Below are 25476 nucleotides of genomic sequence, written 5' to 3'. Positions count from 1 at the left end.
AAGGGCCTTTAATCTTCAGCTGAAAGGACAGGGGGACTAGGTGCCAGGAGAGGCTTAAGGAAAGATAGGAAGATTTCAAAAAGGGCAATTCAAGATTAGGTAGGAGTAGAATGATTCCCTTCCTGAAGTCAAAGCCAAGTGAGTTATTACTTGACATTTTACTACTAATAATAAGCACTATATGTGAGCTATATACATGCATTTGTGAGATAGCTATCGCCACATCACAGAGCAAAGAAAGTCCATGGAGTTGAATTCATAACTGTACTATACATAGTACATAAAAGTACTATTTTGCAAGTACTATTTGGTTTTAAAAGGAGCAATTATGAAAAACTGCGTATTGTTGGATTTTTTTCCCCTAGTAACAATGCGCCAGTTTGACCATCCACATATTGTGAAGTTGATTGGAGTTATAACTGAAAACCCTGTCTGGATAATCATGGAGCTCTGCACACTTGGAGAGGTACTATGAATTTTCTAATGTTACCTTTCATTTATTTCTAGTCTTCCATAAATGATCTCAGTAGTTGCTTATTTCAGTAAGTGAACTTTATTTGAATGAAACATATTATTTTTTTTTACTCATATTATTCTCACTGGATACTTAGCCTGGCTTCTATAGTTTATTATAATGAAAGACAATAAATAAAATTCTCTTTAGCTAACAGTTAAGTCTTCCGTAAAATTTTTACTTGCATAAAACTAAATAGAAAATTTGAGATTTAGATACCTTTTTGCCTATTGACCCACACTATATTGATGCTGAGTAGATCATGACCTAGAGTCTGCAAGGAGAATTAATTAACTTAAATTAACATAATTGGAATGGGAAACTGGGATAAATTTATGTGTAAATCAAATAGATTCTCATCACTTTGTGGGAAGCTTTCACTGTATAAGGACAAGGTGTCAATTGTTAGACTATTCTTCCATTTGACAAATTTACCAAACAAATAGGACTAAAGTGTTTTGAAAACATTTTAAAGTCTTTGTAGGGAACAGCTAGGTGGCTCAGTGGATTGAGAACCAGGCCTAGATACCAAAGGTCCTAGTTTAAAATCTGGCCTCAGACACTTCCTAGCTGTGTGACCCTGGGCAAGTCACTTTATCAATTGCTTAACCCTTACCACTCTTCTGCCTTAGAACCAATACATAGTATTTTTGATGGAAGGTAAAGGTTTAAAAAAAATTTTTTTTAAGTAAAGCCTATATAAATGCCACTTATTCTATTAACCTTTTTAAATAGAGTAAAATATTTTATCCTGCATCATTGATAATAAGATTCTATTTTTCATGATAATTTCCAGCTAACCAACTTATCTATTGAAATATCAACATTTCTCTAATTTTATCCATTTTCAATGGAAATCTTTGAAAAATATATTATGTGATCTTTTGTATGAACAAGATGCTAATGAAGAATGTTTGATAACAAAATCATCAATATGACCATCATTTACCATAATATTGAGTTTTTCCCCTTTTGCTCTCTGGCCATCAGTTGGCATTGCTGTCATCAGAGTACCTGGCCATTGAAGCTCTTTTGTCATTCTAATTTGCTCTTAATATTGTGTCCTCTGAGACAGTACTATAAATCATTGGAATTTTGTTTAAATTAAGATTCAGTAATCTACAAATTGTGAGCCAAGGGATAGTGAGATTAATTTGGTTCCCTGACAGTTATTTTTATATCAATGAACGTTTTTTTTCCTTTTCCCTCAAGTTGTACTTGGATGCAAACTTATTCGAAGTCATCTTTCCTCATAAGTAGGTTCCTAGTACATAGCAGGAAAGAAAATGTTTTTATTTGTGCATCATTGTTTTACAAAGAAATCATTTTTTTGACTTGTAAACACATGCCATCTGGTGTTAGTTTGCTTAGAATTCTATAGAATTGTATTGTGGGTTTAATTCACATTGTATATGATAGGAAAACAGATAAATTTAACAATTTCAGTGGCACTATTTCACCTGTCTTACTATCATATATCATTATGATATAGAATTGACCATGGATTTTTGTTCCCTGAGTACCAGTTCTGGCAGATTCTGCCAGCTTGAAAGGACTTTAAGGATATACTCAGGAACTGCTGGCATATGTCTTTAATGCAAGGACCACCCTTGCTCATCTCAGAGAGGTTCATCAGCAGAAACTTGGCCACTAGAGAATGAATGTTTTTCAGCCATATCAGTTCATTAAGATAGCCTACAGAATAATAAATGACACTGCTATGTGTTAGGAAAGAGAAAACCCTACCAATGAAAACATGAATTCTTTGAGTATTAAAGTTACAATAATGACTCTAGGGAGACAAAAAAAAGTGCCAAATTTTAATTTCTATACCCAAAAATCTTAGATGAGATGTCAAATTTGTATGAACTGTATGTTCTCATTTTGCTTTCTCTTTTAGTCTGATATTGCTTATAGCTTAAACTTTATCGCTTTTCTCATATATATTCTTCCATTTGTTGTCTCTGTATTTTTAGTAAATCAATATAATTTCACTTGAATATAGTAGTAGTAGTAGTAGTAGTAGTAGTATCTTTTTTAAAAGAAAATCACATTCTGAAATTGTACAAAATGCCATTGAAATGTGCAATACACTGATGAATATAGCCATTTATTAGAGTCTTCTCTTCTTGATTGTTTCTGATAATTTTGTCTTGTGTGTGTGTGTGTGTTTTTTTTTTTAATCATTGCTCTGAAAGCTGAGGTCATTTCTACAAGTGAGAAAATACAGTTTGGATCTGGCATCTTTGATTCTATATGCTTACCAGCTTAGTACAGCCCTTGCCTACCTAGAAAGTAAAAGATTTGTGCATAGGTAAGAGAAACACAAAAAACTCTTAAATTTGTGCAACTTTTAATGCTTGCTTCCCACTTTTAAGTAATGCTGAATGACATATTCACTTTAAATCGTACGGGTATTTACAGAAAAAAAAAAGTACTGGAAATGAGGTTCACTTTTTTCTCATGACTTGCATTCCATTTTAATATGCTTCCTGTGGCTGTGAAATGCAGCTATACTAGATTAGACATTCATTTATTTTTTCAAATGAAGTAAAAAGAATCCTATGCATATTTTCTTTCTGTAAAAAGGTAAACTCAGTAGAGATTTAAGTGTTTATTAAGTATAAAAAACTGTTAAATTAAATCCACTGTGTTAAGGGTGACATCTGCTGGGTTCATGCTGAATTTATATTCTGGACCTCATTATTTTAGCCTTTAGCCTTTAGTTAACAAACTTATAGCTGTTCATTTCTTTGTGGAGTTGAGGATTTGCTAAGAATGGGGAATGTAATGGGGAGGAGAGGTTGAGTCTAAGCCTCAAACACTATCAGTTCAGCCATTTGAAGTCTATTCAGAAGCTAACTAGTGAAAGAAACTCTTAATTTAAAGGAAAGTGTTTAGGTTTTTTAAAAAATCAGGTCCTAATTATATATTCTTTTCCAAACTACCATCATCAGCAATGTGGAGAATATGATCTTAATAACTCAGATATTTATATTATGTTTTAATATCTCATTTTATTTTCATAAGGACCCTATGACAGTAATAAAAGGATTCTTATTCCCATTTTACAGATGAAGTAACTGTGGTTTACATAAAGGGAAAGTAAGTGACTTACCAAGTCTTATATATAACTAATGAATGGCAGATCCAGGATGTAATCCTAACTTTCATGGTGCTTTTCCCACTATACCAGGCGTCCTGCTTTTGAGAAAGAAGAAGCATGTTCTATTACATGTTGACTATATGAAGAGATTTTTTTTTTTCATTTTGAAAGGGGAATTTTAGAAGCCAGGTGCTAAAATGTTTTGTGCTGTGTTACACATATTTTTTTTAACAATGCCTATGCTGTCAAATCTATCTTATCTTATATATAGTGAGACATAAAAATCATATATATAAAAAGGGACAAAATAGAAAAAGATTAAGTCTTGGAGCCAGAGATGGCCTGACTTCAAATCTTAGTATTGTTATTTATACCCTTGTGACATTGGTCAATTCACCTAATCTCTCTGGGCTTCAGTTTCCTCATCTGTAAAATGAAAGTGTTGAACTAAATTACCTATAAGATTTTTCATCACCACCAACTCGAATAATCCATAATTCATTCTTGTATCTATATGTAATTATAGACTGAATCTCAATTTTTCTTATAGCATAACTTATTTCAAATCTTTCTCAGGGACATTGCTGCTAGAAATGTGCTGGTGTCGTCAGCTGACTGTGTAAAATTAGGAGACTTTGGTTTGTCTCGATATATGGAAGATAGTACTTATTACAAAGGTAAGAAATGAGATTGAGCATATAGAAACTCTAGAAATTTTTATAATTTTATACATTTGATTTGAATTATAATCTTTATCTTTTAAAAATACATATTTTGACACACCTAAATGTGATGACAAGTTTAAAAATAGCTTTACAAGTTATTTTAAATTAATAAAAGCTTTAAAATCACCATAGAATATTTAAAGTCAGAAGAATTAAAATTATGTCCTGAGTCTTTCTCAAATCTTTCTCACAACCACTGTAATTACCAGTAGAATTAAGTTTGTGAATTAGAAATGAACTACATTAAAGCTTTTGATTAATCCTTTCTTACCCCAAACTTGGCCCACTTGCAATTTTTTAAGTATTAGCACATAAAATTTCCTCATTATTGAACATGTTTTATATTTTCAAGTTATTTTGAAATGTTATTTGAACTTTGAGGTTATGTATTTAAAATTTCCAGCCTGTACATGAGAAAAGTTCCCTTAATTCTCAGTTCTGTATAAAAGCCAGCTGAATTCACTTGGGATCTTGGAATTGAACTCAGAGGTCACTGAGTTTGTTCTTTCCCTGAAATATGCATCTTCTTTACAACATCCCAGCTGTCAAGTGATCATTACCCAGTTTCTACTTCCACACTTCCAGTGCCAGAGAACTGTCTGCCACATCAGTGGCAGCTCCATTTTGCATCCAGTTTAATTGTTAGAAAGTCATTGCTAATACTGAGCCAAAATCTTTCTCCTTATACATTTCACCATATGTCTAGTTAAACCATAGGACAAATAGTATCCCTTTATGACTAGCAATTTGTACAAAAGTGGTAGTGCTCATTGTGCACTGACAATGACTTGGTCTGAACAAAATATGTAGTTCCCAAATCTGCCTCGTACAAATGTGTTGTTCAGATTATGGCCTTAGAGTACTCCCTCAACCCCCATTCCATATCTGTCTCATCATACAAAGTTGGCACTTTTCCCCATGATGTAGGCACCACTTGCCATTTGGACAAATAGATCATTCTTTTTTTTTTTTTTTTTTTTTTAAACCCTTGTATTCGGTGTATTGTCTCATAGGTGGAAGATTGGTAAGGGTGGGCAATGGGGGTCAAGTGACCTGCCCAGGGTCACACAGCTGGGAAGTGGCTGAGGCCGGGTTTGAACCTAGGACCTCCTGTCTCTAGGCCTGACTCTCACTCCACTGAGCTACCCAGCTGCCCCCAAATAGATCATTCTTAATGATGCTATTCCCAGTTCCAGAGAGGGCACCATGGAATCTCCAGAGCACAAAGAAAGGCCAGGGAGGGGAAGACAGAGGTAATGAATTTCAGAATTTTGGGTGGCATGAGTTAGAAATAGCTTAAGCAGGGGGGAAGAATGGAAAACTTTGTATTTATTTCTCACACTGACTAAGGTGGCTGCCAACCCTGAAATAGAGATGACAGGAGTTTTCTGCTTATCAAGTGTTCCCAGTATCAGTGAAATCACAGGCCAAGTTAAAAAAAAAAAATGGAAGTCAGGCCTAGAGACAGGAGGTCCTAGGTTCAAACCCGGCCTCAGCCACTTCCCAGCTGTGTGACCCTGGGCAAGTCACTTGACCCCCATTGCCCACCCTTACCACTCTTCCACCTATGAGACAATACACCGAAGTACAAGGGTTTTAAAAAAAAAAATGGACAAAGTTGGGTAGGAAAGTGCATTTGAAACTAAAAAAAATCATATCTGAAATAAGAGAGAGAAGGGAGGTATCACCACTCTTATATACATAGGAAAATAGAGAAGTGCTGGTAAAATATATTTTTTCCTAGCGCATGTTAACCTAGACCATTTAAAGCAATTTAATGTTTAATTTGGATAAGATATTCCTAGGATGGAGAAATGAGAGGATGTAATAGACATGACCAGAAATATAAGTTTTAGAGTAATTGCTAATAAGAAAAATGAAACAAAGATAAATCAGAAAAAAATGTTTCTCTCAACTAAATTGGTGTTTTAAATATAATTTTGTATAATTATTGGTAATTTTTCCATTAGTAAAGTTTCATTAAATAGGTGTGGTTTATATTCAGTCTGACATAGGAATAATGTTAGCACCTCCCTCCCAGGGTTATTTTGAGGTAGGTATTGAAAATGACAAATGATATAATAATCATTATAAAGTAATTAGTACAATATTTGACACCCAATAAGTGATATATAAATGTTAGAGTGTTGTTATTATTATTATTATTATCATCATCATCATCATCATCATCATCATAGCAATAAAATAATGGCCTTCATTTCTAGATTTGGTTCATGGAATTATTTTACCTACTTTATAATTATTCTTTATTATATCCTATTTAACAATGAAAATGTCTTTAATATATATGTGTGTGTGTATAAACACACACACACACAGGTCCTATCCTACGTGAAATGCAAATCTTACTTACTTACTCCTACTGTGTGCCAGGAACTATTCCAAATGCTTTACAAATATGATCTCATTTGATCCTCATAACAGGCCTGAGAGGGAGGTACTATTATTATTCCCATTTTATACCTGAGAAAACAAGAAGATCGAAGTTAAGTGACTTGCCCAATGACACATGGCTAGTATCTGAGGCTGAATTTGAATTCAGATTTTCCTCTCTGTAAACCCAATGCAATGTACTATTCTAGCATAGATTCTAGCTGCTTCTTTGTGGTACCTCAACAAGTCATTTAACCTCTGAGTTCCTCAATTTCCTCAACTTTAAAATGGGGATAATAATAACACCTTCCTCCCAGAGTTGATGTGAGGATCAAATGAAATCAGATTTACAAAACACTTAGCACACAGCAGGTGCTTTATAAAGTTTAACTCTATATATTATCTCATTTGAGCTTCACAACTACCCTATGAGCATTATCATCCCTATTTTACAGTTGCAGAAACTAAGGTTTAAATTGATTAATTGACTGACTTGCTGGACCCTTTCCTAAGCTGTCCAGACTCTTCTACATCATATGCTGCTTCTTCTATTCCTTTGCTTGAAGATGAATGAAACTGCTTTTCCCCAATTTTTACTATCTTTTTAATAGTTTGTTTAATAGATGGATCAATCTACACAGATGTTATACTGCTTCAAGCCTACAACAAAAATAGACATGAATCTGAATAATCCAATAAACCCTAGTCTTATAGATTACAGATTGTTTACATAAATTGAGTTTTAACTAAGATATAGGAGAAATCTTCACTAAAAAAGTAATCTAGAAGAGATTAAATCAGAACTTGATGGAAAGAAGTTTCTTAAAAAAACAAGATTTCCTCAAAATATATCATTTTACTGGCCCAAATTTAAATTGGAGAGATTTCTTCCAAAATAATTTTATCACATCTCAGTTGACACAGTGTTCAGTGTTTGAAGTGGCTAGGGAAAAAAATGGAATTATTCATCTTATGTATCTTCATTGGAGAATAAAGTCAAAAGATAGTCAAATTGAGAAGCAAAACATCTGTATAGTTTAGACAGCATAAATCGGGCAACTAGGATAAAAGACGAATGAGAGGTAAGAAATAGCTGGATGCTTAGGTCATATAAAGTGTTTTGCTAACATTCAAAAATCAAATAAATGTTAGCTACTATTTCTCTAAAGGACTTTCTCACAGACAATAGCTAAAAGGAAATGGAAAAACTGGCAGTTAGAAGGAAGGATTAAAGAACATATTTGAACTATATAGTAGATTAAAGGCTTTTTCCTTAGAAGGTGGAGCTTCAAACGTTTCATTAAGAACCTAATAGAAATCTGTTAAACTGTAGATCAGATTCATGTGCCAGATAATAGCAGTAGGAAAGACTTAAAAAAACACCACATAAGAGCTCCTTGACAAGCATTTTGCTATGACATTTAATAAGCAAGCATATATCAAACACTTAACATCAAGCTCGTACTAGGCACTGGAGATAAAAAGAAAGGAAATGCCATGGTCCCTACTATCAAGGACCTCACTATCCAATCTAAATTTGTATAAGTAGATTGGAGAGTAGAAAAATGTGACATGAGAAATTAAAGAGAACCACTGTGGAACTAGTGCTGTGTAATACTTTTGAGACTTTCACCTTTAGGACCCACAGAGAAGTAAGCAGATGGGGAAATATATACTCTTAACAAAGTCTAGGAAGAATTCTTTTTCCTGCAAACTGATCAGATTAAGAAGGCTTAAAGTAAAATTAAAGGGATAAGAAAATTACTCACAAATGTCAAGTCAGCAAGCATTTATTAATCCCTTACTATGTCAGGTGCTGTACTAAATGCTGAAGATACAAATACAAACAAAAAGTTTCTGCCCTCAAGGAGATTATGTTCAAATGGGAGAAGACCACATATAATTGGAAGCTAAAAAGCAGGGAGGAACATGTGGGGTAACCTGCCCACTAGCATACTGATGAGGTCCTGAGAATGAATTGTGACTGGTCTGGGCCCTTCTTTAAAATTGAGGTTCTGGTAGGAGAACATTGTACACAGAGACTTATTCATATTATGGCAAAATCAAATGTAATAGACTTCTACCAGCAGCAATACATTGATCTAGGACAATTCTGGGGGACTTGTAAGAAAGAACACTACCCACATCCAGAGAAAGAACTATGGGAGCAGAAACGCAGAAGAAAAACAACTGCTTGATCACATGGTTCGATGGGGTTATGATTGGGGATGTAGACTCTAAACGAGCACCCTAATGCAAATATTAATAATATGGAAATAGGTCTTGATCAATGGCACATGTAAAACTCAGTGGAATTGCTTGTTGGCTATGGGAGGGGAGGGAAAGAACATGAATCATGTAACCATGGGAAAATATCCCAAAATAAATAAATGAAATTTTAGATTTTAAAAAATATAATTGAGGTTCTGGGAGGAAATGTCCAGCAAACCACATACCATAGGTTTGTGGTAGGTAGCAAGTGTGCCTTGAAAAGAAAGTGGAGAGGCCCATAAATGTATAGAAAAGAATGTCTAGGAAGAAGGGAAGTAGTTAGAATTTTCTAAGAGATTGTGATAAATAATGATGTGAAAATTGTCATAGGGAGGATAAACATCCTAAAATATTAACATTTTGAGAGGAGGGATTTTGAAGTATTCCTTAAAAATATAACTAGAATTCTTTGGCCTAAGATTTTACCAAAGTCAGTCCATGAAATATGAGAGATTCTAAAAAATAAAATTAGACAACACAGCCTAGGCATTGTACAAAGCTCTGAATACAAAGAAGGGAAAAACAATTATGGCCCTCAAGGAGCTTATAGTCTAATAAGGGAGAAGACATGCATAATGCTTTGTACATACAGTGTCATCCTTAACACCTTACTCACATACCTCACACTTCTGATCTGGTACCAAGTTTTGGCTTCACATCTCATATCTATCCCTTTTAACTCACTCTGCCCCCACCCTGGCAGATCCCATCACCTTATACCTGGCTTGTTGCATGATCTCTCTGCTTTATGTCTTTCCTACTTTATTGAGTCTTCCTCTACACAGCTTTCTAAGGGGTTTTCCTAAAGTGTACATCTGACTATATCAGCCTCTTGTAAAATAAAATCTATCATCTCTCTTCTTGTTACTTCTCGAATCAGAGAAACTTCTCTATGTGTCTCTTAAAACTCTTTATAGTCTGAACCCTTTCTCCTTGCCCAAACTTCTTACAAATTACTTTCCTCTTTGTAGTATAGTAGCTACTTTTTGTTTCTCATAAAGGACATACCACTTTCATCTCAGTACCATTGCACGACTCTTCTTACCTGACATGTTCTTCCTCCTAATTTCCAAATATGTTAACATTTCTGGCTTCCTCTAAGATAATTCAAATACTACTTTCTGCAGGAGATTTTTTTTGGTCCCATCTGCTGTAATATTTCATATATAGCTATTTATGTCCATGTCATCTTCCCCCTTTAAAAGGTAAACTCTTTTAGGGCTGGGGCTATTTCTTTCTATTCTTAGAATTTAGCATAATCTCTGGCACAATACTAAACATTTCATAAATGTTTATCAATTCCTTGATTGGTTGGTGAGAATAGATATTATATTCCTTCCATATCACTACTGCCCCTTCCCTTCTCTCTTGTTCACGCATGGGTAAAAGTATATAATCAATAAAGGTGACTCAATTCCAGTCCAGCCAATAATTCAGGATATACTAATTAGTGTCGAAACTTTATGTGTTAAATTGCCTAGTCAGTTGTTGCCCCTATGGCCCCCATCTCTCCGTATTTTGCCTCTTTTTCCCATAGGGATGCATATGTTATCACTGCTCTACTTAGACTTTTCTTTCAGAGTCTTCTTCATAGACAAGAGATTGATTGACATCTCTAGGTAAATTTGGGGCTCAAGACAATTAAATATGTGGTTCCATCTCTTAAGAGACACTAAGGGCCAAATGATATGAGTTTTTTTTTTTTAATTTATTCACAGTACATCTAGAGAAGAGCTTCTTAAACTGGAGTCTGAACTTTAAAAAAAATTGACAACCTTTTTCACTTTAGTTGACTTCCATTTTAATCCTATAAATTTTGTTTTATGTATTTAAAATGCATTTTAAAAAACATCATTCTAGAGGTCCATAGACTTCACCAGAGTGCTAACGAGATCCATGGCACAAAAAAAATTTAAGAATTTCTAATCTAGAGAGAACTTTAATATTCTCAAGGATGCAAAACTGGGAGTTTTTCTTTTTTTAAAAAAAAAGGTCTTTTTCTTGTAGCTTCCAAAGGAAAATTACCTATTAAATGGATGGCTCCAGAGTCAATCAACTTTAGACGTTTTACCTCAGCGAGTGATGTGTGGATGTTTGGTAAGTGTTTATTTACTATTGATCTTTTTAAGCATGCATTTCCTAGAAGCAAACTATTACTAGCTTTAGTCTGTACTTGTTGAGTTATTTCTAGCTGCTTGATATTTGACATGCCAGAAACAATTCTTTTATTAGCTTATTTTTATTGTATATATTCTTGCATTCGTTGTTTTAGACCATTTTAAAATATTCCTAAAAGTTGATTTCCAAATTGTGTGAATTTTATTTTTTCTTCTTTTTCTTGATGAAAAATCATTCACTGATTGGTTTTAATAATAATGAGATTAAAGGTAAAGAAGTGTTTTTAAATTGGATTTCTGGGGAAGAAAGCATTTTTTACAAAAACCCTTTATTTGGGAATTTGACTAGCAGATGACTAACGTTTATATGGCACTTTGGGGTTTCCAAAGTATTTTACAAATCCAAATTAATTTGATCTTAACAGCCCTGAGAAGTAGATGTTATTATTGTCTTCATTTTACATATGAAAAAACTGAGGTAGGCAAAGGTTAAGTAACTTTAACAGTCACCTAGTATCTAAAACAAGATTCATATTCAGACCTTCCTATCTCCAAGTCCCATTTTCTATCCACTGTGCCTCATGGCTGCTCTTAAGATGTTTCAGAAAAAAATAACATAATGGGGGTAATTATGCACACAGGTATAACATAATGATTGTTTGCAACTCAAGTCATCATCTAAATAACAAGGTTTGATTATAACATTAAACTACATTCTTTGAGGAAAACCATGTGTAGAATATTTACATTTAACATGTATTGATATGCCAACCTCTGTACCTATTTCATTACTTTTTTCTTTTTTTTAAACCCTTGTACTTCGGTGTATTGTCTCATAGGTGGAAGAGTGGTAAGGGTGGGCAATGGGGGTCAAGTGACCTGCCCAGGGTCACACAGGTAGGAAGTGGCTGAGGCCGGGTTTGAACCTAGGACCTCCTGTCTCTAGGCCTGACTCTCACTCCACTGAGCTACCCAGCTGCCCCCCGTCATTACTTTTTAATAATATTTTATTTTCCCCTAATACATGTAAAAACAATTTTTGACATTCAGTTTTAAGTTTTGAGTTCCAAATTTTCTCCCTTCTGACCCTCCCTCTCTGTCACTCACTACCTTCTCACCTCCCTGAGACAATAAGCAATCTGATACAGATTTTACATGTGCAATAATGTAAAACATTTTTCTATATTGGCTATTTTGTGGAAGATATCTCAAATAAAAAAATAAGAAGAAAATTAAATACAAAATGTTAAAGTCAAATTTTACTTTTATTTACTTAAGTAGAGATATAAAGAAATAAAATCATACCTTGAGGAGGAAAAAAACAGTATTAGGAACAGTGGAGGAAAATGTAAACTTAACACATAATTTTAAATGTGTATAGATTAAATAATATAATAAATGAATAAGTGAAAGATTGGCTTAACAAAGGAAAACTGCACCATACTTTGCTTACAAGAAACATTTTTAAAAAACATACATACACAGAATAAAAATGAAGGAATAACTACTTAAAATCAGTCTACCTCTCAATCAAAAACTAAGGTTTCAATAAATAAATAAACTAAGGTTTCAGCCTATCATCACACACATCAACCTTTCGTACTGAAGTAGTTTTCCATTTCATTTTCTAGCTCATTTTACAGATGTAGAAACTGAGGCAAACAGAGTTAAGTGTCTTCCCCAGGGTCATACAGCTAGTAAGTGTCTGAGGCCAAATTTGAACTCAAGTAGATGAGTCTTTCTGGCTCCAGGCCCAGCACTTTTATTCACAGTGCCACCAAGTTGCCCAGAAAAACATTGCCATCTTTTGATTTTATTATAAATGCTACCATTACCTTCTCTTCCCATTAAAGGTCCAGATATTATGTCATTTACGTGTCTTGGATAAATTCATGATCAGGTGATATAGTGGAAAGAGATTTATTACTCTGCTGCTTAGTTTTTGTATGATTTTTACTTCTTTAGAGTTGAATTTGATCTCCAAGGTTTTTTCCAGTCTTTAATGTTGTTTTATTCTATGAAATACCCTCTTACTTAGTCGAGACTGAAGAAGACTTAAGATGCAGTATTTATCAAAAGCAATCATATAGCAAGAAGTCATGAATATTTGCTTAATTGATTTTAAATGTCAAAAGAGTAGCCTTCAAGGCCAGCCAAATTTAACATGTCAGTGGATCTGTGGCTCATTTTCCATATGTATCAAAATTGGTCACTAAAACCTTATTCTAAGTCATATTCAAAGACAATGGCATTAAACTTCGTGATAGGAAAGCTATTAACTTTCCTTCCTTAAATATATTCAATATTCTTCAGAGATTTCCAGAACTAATATAGAGTTATTATAATCTATCATGAGGTTATATTGCATTTTCTGTCTTCTATAAGACAATAATCTCTTCAATCACTTGACTTTTCTCCCAGAATTCATAGATCATGGAGTGATGCTAGATACATTCAAATCTCATACATTTTGAATTGAAAGGGAACTCCAAGGCCACCTCATCCATCTTTCTCATATTACTGATGAGTCCTTGAGAAGTAATGTGTTGAAGATTATAGGGAGTAAATAATAGAGCCAGGATTTGAAACTGGATTCCCTGATGCCCCATCCAAAACACTTTCCAATGATCAAACTATTTAATAAAAGCCACTTGTTTTATTTAAAGTGGACTGGAAGGAATTTTTTATATTAGGTCGAACGTTGAGACAAAGCTCAGTGGAAAACTTGATGATGTATGAATTGTCAATACAATTACTTATAAGATCATAAGTTTTAGAGCTGAGAAGAGCCATAGAGATATCAAGACCAGCTGCCCTCAGTTTATAAAAAAGGAAGCGGCCTAGAGAGTTAGAATAACTTGTACCATGTCACAAAAAGTAGTAAGGATTCAATTCAAACCCAGGTTTTCTTGTCCCTTACACAATATACCATGGCACCTCTCCAAGTCATCTCCCAAAAACCTTAGGGGTCCACAGAAATAACAATATATAGCACTATAAACTCCAATCATAGGCTTTTGAATCTCTGAGAAAAACAAATGATATATATAGGAAAAGGCTATGGGGTGTTCTTTTGATGCCCAAATTTGACAGTACAAGAACATGGGACATCATGTATAATGGTCTTTGCCCCCCTTCTTATAGCACATTTCTTTAAAAATTGGCATATATTACAGTGAAGCTGTTCCCTACTAACTAATAAACTCTGTGAAAGCTGAAACTGAGTCTTAATCATCTTGGTGTGCCACTTGGCCTACCACTGTATCTTACACATAGATACTCACTAAATATTATTGCTGCTGATTGTAAAATGCCATATATTTTCCCATTAACTCATGCCCTTAAGAGGTCATTTTGAATGTTGCATTTTTATAATTGGAGATTGGAGAAAAGACAATACATCGTATGAACAATTTGCTTTCTTCTTTTATTCAACAAAAACTTTTTTTAATTCTAGGGAAAATGTTGCCGTTATGCACTTTGTTTTGTTTTGTTTTTTATTTTAAGAACATTTTAAGTTTATTGGAAACTAAAATTAATTAATTTGCTTCATTCACTTTTTATTCTTCTGCTTCACAGGTGTATGCATGTGGGAAATTTTGATGCATGGTGTAAAGCCTTTCCAAGGAGTGAAGAACAATGATGTAATTGGTCGAATTGAGAATGGTGAACGGTTACCAATGCCTCCAAATTGCCCTCCTACCCTCTACAGCCTTATGACAAAATGCTGGGCATATGACCCCAGCAGACGACCCAGGTTTACTGAACTCAAAGCACAGCTCAGGTAGGATATATGGTGGGTTTTTTTTATTATATTTTATCTTTTTTAAAACAGCAAAAATCCACTGCCTCTCCCTTCCCCCTCCACTGTGAGAACAAAAGAAAAACAAAATCACTGTATAGCAACATACATAGTCAAGTAAAACAAATTTTCACAATGACTTTTGTCTTATTCTGCACTTCGCCTCTCTATCAGGAGATGGGTAGCATGCTTCATCATTTATCCTCTAGAATCATGATTAATTTACACCAATGAGAGCTCCTCACTCTTTCAAAAGTTGTTTGTCTTTACCATATTGCTATTGTCCTTTGATTCTGTTCACCTCATTGCATCAGTTTATATATGTCTTCCCAGATTTCTCTGGGAACCATCTTATTCATCATTTCTAAAAGCATAATAGGATTTCATCCATCAATTTATATACCATAACTTGTTTTGTTATTCCCTAATTTATGAGGAATTCTTTGCTTTTTTGCCATCTCCAAAAGAGTTATAAAAATTTTCTGCTCATTCTTAGTTTGTTTTGCTCAAAGCTTATCCCTCCCTTAAAGTACCCTCTCACTAAGTCTCCCTTCTCCCATTCCCAAAACTGATGTATTTTGGAACCCAACTACATGTATATATTCTTCCCTCCTTTAACCAGTTCAGATGTCAGCTATTCTCCCTACCCAAACACTTCATTATATAAATATCTATTTGCACATCCTGATTATATAGAATGATTTTCTCTGGCCTTCCTTTCTCCTCTCCCCACCTCTCAGTATATTCTTCCCCTCTCTTTCCATTCTTCCCTTAATATGAGGGAACCCTAACACGGGATTTCTGACTTCAGACTTGATGCTATGGCAGAGCTCTGTGCATGGAAAGTCTGGACTGGTCCTATTCCTTCTTGGGAGAATAGAGTATTGTCTTTTCAGGATCTCGGGCATAGCTCAATACCTTTCAGGACTCCTACGTGGTCTGAGCCAAGGTAAAATATAATTGTTGTCCTCCAGGTCTGAGATCTGAAAGTTCCTGACCTGAATTTGGGTCTATGCCACAACCAATTGTTTTTTGGCTCATCCACTATCAATCAACCAGGAAGCTCTACCGATTCAGAGGGACAGAGCTTTAGATTTATTTTAGGCCTACATTTACTACTCTGCTTATTCCTCTGCAAGCTTCAAAGACTCAGTGATGCTGTCACTTAATTTTGAACCTGCAACTTTGTTGGATATCATCCAGGGCAGAACTCCACCTCCAGGCACAGGTCCCCTCATCAGCTTGCACTACATCTCTGACCCAAAACTAGGCTGTGAGCAATAAAGTTGCCAGTTGGCACCTCTCCCCCGCATTGAGTCACCCCATTATGGATCTGGGGGTGCCATGGTTTGGGTGTGTGAATGCTGTATATTGGTTCTTCATTAGGTAATCCTTCCTCTTGCTATACAAACAGATTATCCCCTTCCTTCAATTATATATTGTTACATCTCTATAATGGTATTTTTTGCATTGCTCCATACATTCATTTCATCATTTTTAATATGTCTTTTACATATCTATTTACATTTACCATATGTCTCTCCATTTTTCCTTTGTTTCCTTCAGAGGCTGTAATATCACATGGTTTACCACAACAGATAATTGCCAGCAAAACATTTTTTAAAACAGACCTTTCATTACTAGAGAAGCTTAGAGTAATTGACCATATACCTTTATATGTTTGCAATCTAGCACACTTTCCTCCTCCTATTCAATTTTGGTGCAGTTCATTGTCATGTACACATACATGCATACAGATTCATACATTCCTGTTTTCTCCAAAGTCAGTAGTTTTCTCTTGATTACTAAATCCTGTGACCTTCTTTGTAATCATCCTCTACCTCTTTGCAATATTGAACACTATTGGCCACACCCTTCTTGAAGAAATCTCCTCCTCCCTGTGTTTTCATGATACTGTTCAATTGTGTTTCTATTCCTGCTTGTTGGAGGTAAATACTCTTTCTCTTTTGGTGGATCATAAACCATATTTTATCCACTATGTGTGGTTACACCTCAGATTCTGTCCTGGGCCCCATCGGTGGTCACATCAGTTCCCAGGGTTCTATTATCTCTTTATACATGATTCCTTATCTGTATATCCAAGACCTCATCCCTCCTGAGCTCCATTTCCTCATCTCCATTTGCCTGCTTCACCTCTCTGAATATCTCACCCCAAATGCAATATGTCCAAAAATAGATTCCTTATTATTTTCCCGGCCCCCTCCCCTCCTCTTGACTATCATATTTTCTATTAATTTCACTGCCATTATATCCAGATTTGAAAATAAGAGCTATCCTCAACACCTCACTCTCACCACTTATGTATACTATCAGTTGTAAAGTCTTGTTAATTCTGTATCTAAAACATATTATGTCCATCTAGGATTTTTTTTAAAAAAACTTCTCTGATGAAAGTACTTTATGATTCCACATTTCTTTCTGGGATGATTAATCATTTCTTCCCCTCATTTACTCTACTTCCCAACTATACTGGCCTATTTGCTGATCTTTCTGTATGACATTCTATTTGTTCTCCATGTGCCTTGCCATGCTCCTCACTCCTCACTTCTCAGAACCTGTATTTTTCTTAAAGATGTATCTTATTTAGGAGCCATTTATTACATGAAGTTTTTTCTAATGCCACCAGTTATTAGTGCCTCGGAAAAATTACATTACACTTACTTTGTATGCATGTTTTATCTCCCAAGAAAGGGTAAGCTCCTTGAGGGCGGGATTGGTTTCTTTCCTTTTTTTTTTTTTTTTTTTTTTTTTTTTTTTGGCTTGGTATCTCCAGCTCCTAACATAATACTTAGTGCCTTCAAAATGCTAAATAAATGCTTGTTGAATTGAATCAAACTGAATAGAATCACTTCTAAAGACTCTAGAAATTGTTTAAGAGCCAAAATGATGTTTCTAAACTTGATGAAATTAGCACAATATTATCTTCAAACAAAAACATCTAGAGAACTTTACCCTTAATAGAAGATATTTGTTCCACTCAGGTTCTCTAGGACTTTGGCCTCTTTCCTTCATTAGTCCTGACTCTTATTTTTTCAACTTTTTTGCCAACTTCTCCTTATGCCTGCATTTGCATTAAAGTTTCAAAGTATAAGTGGTTTTTTTAATTTATTTAGACATTGTTAATGAACTCTTTTTAGATTTTCTCTTCAACACTTTCAACAGATTTTGATAATTTATAACTATCATCATATTCTTTTTGCTTTTGTGCTTGAGCCCTACAATGTAAGATAGCCAAGTATCCTATGATATTTTATTTTATGTTCCTATAAATTTCCAATAAAACCAATAATGCCCAGTTTGTTGTCTCTGACAGAAGAATCTTTGAGCATTCATTCTTTCATTTACCCATAACTTTCTTATGACTTCATATATAGCCTATTATTATTGCTAGGATGAGATTCCTCCACTAGTATATCAGCAAGGGCATTAAGCAGGTGTTTCATCCTTCAGGTATCAACAGGATAACGTTTATAGGTTATCTTAATATTGTAATTCTTAGCATGCACTCCCACCATCACTAAAGAAAGAGAAGAGAACTGACCAGCACGAAGAGCCATTTTTTTTTTTAAACCCTTAACTTCTGTGTATTGACGGGTCAAGTGACTTGCCCAGGGTCACACAGCTGGGAAGTGTCTGAGGCCGGATTTGAACCTAGGACCTCCTGTCTCTAGGCCTGGCTCTCAATCCACTGAGCTACCCAGCTGCCCCCGCGAAGAGCCATTTTTAAAAAATTTCTGTTTTGTGAATTTCCATAGCCAATTAGTTCATCATATTCTACTGACAGACTATGTTCTCAGCATTTTGAACTTGTGGGAAAACCTTGCAGAAATCATTTGATCATGTTGCTTTTGAAAACTCTTGGTCATCTCACAGGTTTATAGATTCACAGAATTTCAGAGGTGGAGTGTTCCTCCTGGGCCATCAAAATGAAACCTTTACCTAAATAAGAATCCTCTCTATAGCCTCTTGAACAAGGAGTCATCCAGTCCTTGCTGGTAGACTCAGTTGATTGGCCATTGTCCTTTGTCCTCAGAGGAACAAAATTACAGCTGTGTGTGCAATATAGTACTGGTCTATGGCTGATCAGAGCAATATAAGCTCACAGGTTGGGCACAAATTTGAACATTTGGGATGGGAATGTTTCAAATTTTGTGTCTCATGTTTCTTTTGAGCAACTGAAATTCTTCTTTGCCCATAGAGCACAGTGCCTTCTTTGATGTGGGTACACCATTCTGTACAGTCCTGTGCCAGTGTCTCCAGTGCCTCACAATCAATACCAAAGTTCTTCATAGAGCCCTTGAAAGTGTCCTTGTACTTCCTCTGACTGCTGGGTTAGGGCTTGCTTTGTGTGAGTTCCCTGCAAAATAGTCTTTTAGGCAAATATACATTTGGCATTCAAACAGTATGGTTTATTAGCCCATTAGAGTTGCACTCTGCTTGTGGATGTATAATAAGGACAGACCTATTAGCTCTAAGGCAGTTAATTCTATTTTTGGATAGCTCTAATTGTAAGGCATTTTTTTCCCTTACACAAGTCTGATCTGATTTCTTTAAAATTTTTACATATTTTTCCTATTTCTTTCCTCTTTGATTGAACAATTCTACTCCCTCTTCCACATGACAGCCTTTCAAATACTTGAAGACAACTATCCTAAGCCTTCTCTTCTCCAGATTTAAACATTCTTAGTTCCTTAAACTGATGTTTTTGAGGCCATTTATCATCTTGGGTGCATTTGATATCAGTGTTTTTGAAATGTGGCATTTAGAACTAAACACTATAATCTGATATAATTTAATCAGGGCTGAATGCAAAAGGACTATTCTCATCCTAATCCTGGATATTTTACCTTATTTAATGCGACCTAAATTTGCATTAGCTTTTTTTTTTGGCTGCCATATTGTACTACTTATTCCATAATGAGCATATCCACTAAACTTAGGACTTTTTCAGATGTACTATCTCATATTTATAAATCTTTTTTTCTTAAACCATTTGTGTGACTTTGCATTTATACCTATTAAATTCAATAAAATTATACTTGCATTATATTCTAGATTATTAAAAACATAAAATCAAAATTTAGAGGAGAAAAGAACCCTAAAGATCATTTACTTCAAGTCCTTTGTTTTAGATATGAGGAAATGGAGTGCAGAGAGAATCAGAGCCTTTTCCAAAGCCACACAGACAGTAAGTAAATAGTGATGTTTAAACCCAAGTCCTTTCTCTATGAGAGATTAGGTTCTAGAATCACTGAGATCCCTTTCGGTTTTAGCATTCTATAACTCTAAAGACAAAGATTCCATTGGTTAACATGCTTCATGTAGTACCTACCACAACATTATGAAAATATAGCTACCTAACAAAATTATTTGGCAATGATACAATGCAAATGCAAAAATACTCATGAGACTTAGTAATCAATTCCACAAGAAACCTCACTGACACTTATTTTTTACTTTATAACAGATAACTCAAAGTTAAGCTGTTAAAAACAATTCATACCTTACAAACATAAAACAGGATGTAAAGAAGACAATCTGAGTCATGAGGATATCACCTACTGAAAGTATGACCACATTACTATTCTTATGGAATTTGTTTAACAAGCTTCGTCATGAAACCCACTTTCTTCAAATATTACTGAAAGACAAATTGTAACCAAAGACAGTGTTAAAAATGAATGAGATCTCAAAGGATTAAAAACATGAATAGTTTAAGAACAAAGAAATTGAAAAATGTGTTCTTAGCTGACCTGGGATAAAGGAAACATAAGACTTATTATTTATTCATCTTAAGCCATTAAACAGCTCAAGAGTTAGAGAATATTGATTTTTCATGAAAAGAACAATATATGTGGCTATATAAGTGAAAGTGTATATTATAAAGCTAAACTTTATTTTTTCATTGTAAATCTTACATTGTAAATGTGCAAAGATAAAACTTCCTTTCATTTTTTCAAAAAACTTCACTTCTTATTAAGCAATGATTCTACCAAGATAACGTTTAATTACTCAATTTATAGTCATCTGTCCATATATGGAAGGTCATGAAAAACAGATAGTATCAGGGCAGCTAGGTGGTTCAGTGGACAGAGTCAGGCTTGGGTTCAAATTTGATCTCTGATACTTTCTAGTTGGGCAAGTCACTTAGCCCCCATTGCCTAGTTCTTACCACTCTTTTGTCTTGGAGCCAATGAGGTCTAATGGTTCTTGAAACCATATCAATTCAATCATATCAATACAGAAAAAAAACCATATCAACACAGAAGGTAAGGATTTTTTTTTAATATCAGCACATAATATCCATGCATAAAAGTAGAGATAAAGATAATAAAAGAACATTGACCTGGTCATTAGGAAACCAGAGTTATCTGAGACAAGCAACTTAGATTTTCTAGGTCTTACCCATGAAACAAGTAAACCTAATTATTTCTAAAGACACTTCAAGAGGTAAAATAATTTATCATCCAGCTGGAGCATAGTGAGGAAAACAATAATAACATTTGGATTCAGAAAGTTATGAAATAAATCTCAAGGCCCAACTCCCATTTTATGCAATCTTTATGACCTGGGACCTCAGTTAACTTCCCTGTATCCCAATTTCTTTAAATATAAAATGAGTATAATAATATTTGTATTCTATATATATCTCACAGGATTCTCATAGATGTCAAATGCAACAGTGTAAAAATAAAACGCTCTGGAATTATAAAAGAGTTGATTAATATGAAAGAAATAGCCAAAAATTATTCCAGTAAGCAGGAGTATACCCTAAGAAATAGGCTCAGTCAGAATAGGACTGCTCTAAATTCTATCTTCTAGGGTAATTTAAACCAAGTCTGAAACTGTTGCTGCATGTTAGACCTTTATGTTAGACTTGTGATCAAATTTCCCTATTCTCTTTTTCTGGTCAAAAGATACACACGTTCTTGAAAGGGAAAAATGTAAACTATCAATAGCCTGGAAAATAGTTTAGGATTACTAATAATCAGAGAAATGCAGACAAAAATAACCCTAAAATATTATTTTACACCTATCAAGTTAGCAAAGATCTGGGACTTTAGTGAACTACAAACTCCTTATTTATCAGCAATGCAATGTAGTAGCCAAAAAAGCGAATGTGATCTTAGGTTGCATTTAGCAAAGCAAAACATTGTTCTGCCCTGGTTTAAGATTAACAATGTTACATTCAGTTGTAGGTACCATCTTTTAAGAAGTCTAGAGGTCAGCTGGGTAACTCAGTGGATTGAGAGCCAGGCCTAGAGACAGGAGGCCCTGGGTTTAAATCTGGCCTCTACACTTCCTAGCCACATGACCATGGGCAAGTCACTTAACCGCCATTGCCACTCATTTCTAAGGTAGAAGGTAAGGGATTTTTTTTTTAAGTCTACTAATAAATTGAAGATCATCTAAGATAGTGAAGGACCTCAAAAGCATGACATGTAAAGATGGTTTTAGGGAATTAAGAATGTTTTTAGGCCAGAGAAGGAGTCTTAGGTAGGACATGATAAATGGCTTGATATATTTAGAGGACTTTCATTTGGAAAAAAACAAGGATTAGGCTTGGGACAGTCCTGTAGGTAGAGTAAGAGATTGGCCTAATAGACAATTTATAGGCTACGTTGGTACCCATTTAATGTCAAGAGACCCCGAGGAATGCCACCTGCATATTTGAGTAGATCCCCTGTAAAGTATTTACATGCAAATTAAATTTTCCACAGGTATGAATAAGTTGTGCTTTGCTTCTTTGGAAGGAGTGCCCACAATGATGAGATCACAGATTAGTCAAAGTATCAAAATAAGTTTAATCATATCCTTAAAGTCATGCACCAATGCCTTCTCAATATAGAGAGATACCCCTGGGTTCTTGAAACCTGTGCCAGAGGAATACAAGCTCTGGCATGTCCTACGAAGCTAAAAAAGATTTTGAATGTGACTTCACCTGTGTACTGCATATCTCCTATCTAAGGAACAAAATACCTAAATTTAGACCCTCCTCTCTAGGATGGTGAACTTCAGTCTCAGCAACTCATGAAGAGTGGTGGGCTTGGACATGTTGAGTTTAAGATGGAATTCTCTCTCTTCTCACAATCACTTCTTGGAATCCTTCCCTTTCTTCTACATTAAGCTCAAGCTAAACCTTCTGTCTCATAGGTTTGTACATGCAGTCTTCCCCATTAGAATGTAAGCTCCTCGAGGCTCAAGTCAGTTTTGATTTTGTCTTTTTATATTTTCAGTGCTGTGTACAGTGCCTGACACTAAGAACTGAATAAATGTTTGTCTATTGATTGATTTCTCCAAAGACATGGAGGACCTTCAGTGTGTGCTAGTGGAGAAAGTACCTATACCAATGAAATCATGAGTCTCAGATATTAAAGGATTGTGGTGTTTAATTGCCTTTATAATCAACTTTTATGAAAACATTAATTCTTTTAAGAATGAAAGCATCTGTGACAAATATTTCAATCTCTTATGATCCTTAAGATTATTTCACTTAATTGTAGTAAGTGTGTAATAGGGTCTGCTTATTTCATTAGCCTTTTTCATCTTTCTATCTTTATAATAATGTCATCTCCTTTATATTCTTATACTAAAATCATTTTGACCATATTATAACAGGTATTTAGGTTGCTACCAACTTTTCACTCATTCATTTAAATGTCTTCTATTCCTTTTGTGTTTAAAATGTTCTTCCTTCAGTATAATGAGGTAGGTGATGAAGGGTTTATTATGCTCATTTTATAGAGTGGGAAATTGAGAAACAGCTTAAGTGTTATGCCCAAAGTTATATGATGATAGTTGATGGAGCTAGATTTGAAAGCCAAGGTTCTTTTTTATTTTAAGGATAATTCTCTTTCTACAGTATCTTGCTGCCTTATCACTATGAATGTCTTAATACAAATAGGCCCCTTTTGTTATTACAAATTCCTGGTGCTGGAACCCAAACTTTTTTTTACATTCTGGGAACCAATTCTTATCCTGTTTTTCAAAAACAATTTTGATCCCCTATTTAAGGTTATAATTTGGTCTTCTTAAACTAGTAGTTCAAAGTTTGATCAGTGGCATGAAGTTGCTTGTTTTATTCTGTTTTTTGAAAAGTGGTTTTGTATATGCATCCAAAATTCCTTCCCAAGGTGGTGTCAGAATTCTTCCTTAGTCATCCTGCCTGTCTGTTCCCTTTTCTTGTACTCCCAATGAGTTCCCATATTGCAGAAATCCCAGAGTTAGAAGGGACCTAGTGATTATCCAGTCCACTCCAAACCTAAGTGACTTGCCTGCGGTCACACAGCTAGGAAATGTCTGGGTCTAGATTTGAACCCAGGACCTCCTGTGTCTGGGCCTGGTTCTCAATCCACTGAGCCACCTCACTGCCCACTCCCCACCCCCATTCCCCTTTTGAAAACTCAGACTATTAGGAAATTTTTCTTGCTAAATTTGCCTCTCTGAAATTTCACCCATTGCTCTCACTTCTCTCTGAAGCCAAGCAAAATAAGTCTAGTCCCTTTTCCATTTGATAGCCTGTCAAAGAGTTCATCAAAAAGTTAAACATTACGGCTTCTTCAGGCTAAACCTGCTTTCTTAATTCAGCTCTCATATGGCCTGATTTCCCTATTTGTTTTATGCAGAACAAAATATAATCTTTTTTCTCTAAGCACCCCATATCCATCTGACAGTTTTCATGGCAGCAGTACTCCTAAACTATAAATTCCTTTTACTGTTTAAACATTAAGATGTAAATGCTACCCTCAGTTTAAAAGTCATCCTAAGATCAAAGTTACATTTAACAACAAGCATCAAGTTCCTACTATGTACTAGGTACTATACTAAGCCCTGGGAAAAGTCAAAAGCATTGTTTTCAAGGACCTTACATTCCAATGAGAAAGACCACCTATAAGTCACTAGGGAACATAGAGCTATGTGGCACAGTGGATTGAAGGCCAGACCTGGAGTCAGGAAGACCTAAATTCAAATCCAGCTTCAGACACTAGCGGTGTGGCACTAAGCCAGTCAATCCCATTTGCCTCAGTTTCCTTACTTGTAAAATAAGCTGGAGAAGGAAGTGGCAAACCACTCCAGTAACTTTGCCACGAAAACCCCAAATAGGGTCAATAAGTGAGACATGACTGAAATGACTGAACAACAACACTGTATAAGATATATACAGAGTAAACAGAAGCCATCTGAGAGGATGAGGCATCAGCAGCCAGGGGGTCCAGAAAAGTCCTCTAAAAGGTGAGCACTAGATCTGAAATTTTTTTTTGTTTATTTGTTTGTTCGTTTTCAGTAAACCAGAGAAATTAAGAGAAGTGAAGGGGCAGGGAATTCCTGGCTTGGGCACAAAAGCATAGAGGCCAAAGATGGATGATGTTATGTTGTGTTGGAGGAACTACAGATAGCCTACTCTTGCTAAATCATGGAATGCATGGAGGAGAGTGAAGTGTAAGAAAATTGGAGGAGTTAGGAAGGGGCTAGTTTTTTATGCCAAACAGGAGTTTATGGAGAGAAGGTAACAAAGAGTCTAGAAT

At 35.0% G+C, this 25476-nt stretch overlaps 1 protein-coding gene across 5 annotated transcripts in view; it reads left to right on the top strand.

The window, feature by feature from the left end:
- PTK2 (protein tyrosine kinase 2) overlaps positions 1-25476 on the top strand; it is a 410474-nt gene that overhangs the window by 310832 nt on the left and 74166 nt on the right. For all 5 annotated transcript variants that reach the window (XM_044669284.1, XM_044669268.1, XM_044669260.1 and 2 more), the window contains 5 exons: positions 366-466; positions 2713-2828; positions 4197-4297; positions 11018-11107; positions 14707-14911. In XM_044669284.1, the coding sequence (XP_044525219.1) occupies positions 366-466; positions 2713-2828; positions 4197-4297; positions 11018-11107; positions 14707-14911 (613 nt within the window). The remainder of the gene's footprint in view (positions 1-365; positions 467-2712; positions 2829-4196; positions 4298-11017; positions 11108-14706; positions 14912-25476) is intronic.

This window comes from Gracilinanus agilis, chromosome 1 (assembly GCF_016433145.1).
Source record: "Gracilinanus agilis isolate LMUSP501 chromosome 1, AgileGrace, whole genome shotgun sequence".
Lineage (NCBI taxonomy): Eukaryota > Metazoa > Chordata > Mammalia > Didelphimorphia > Didelphidae > Gracilinanus > Gracilinanus agilis.
The sequence above is the reverse complement of the archived record's forward strand: the minus strand, read 5'-3'. Positions and strand labels throughout refer to the sequence as shown.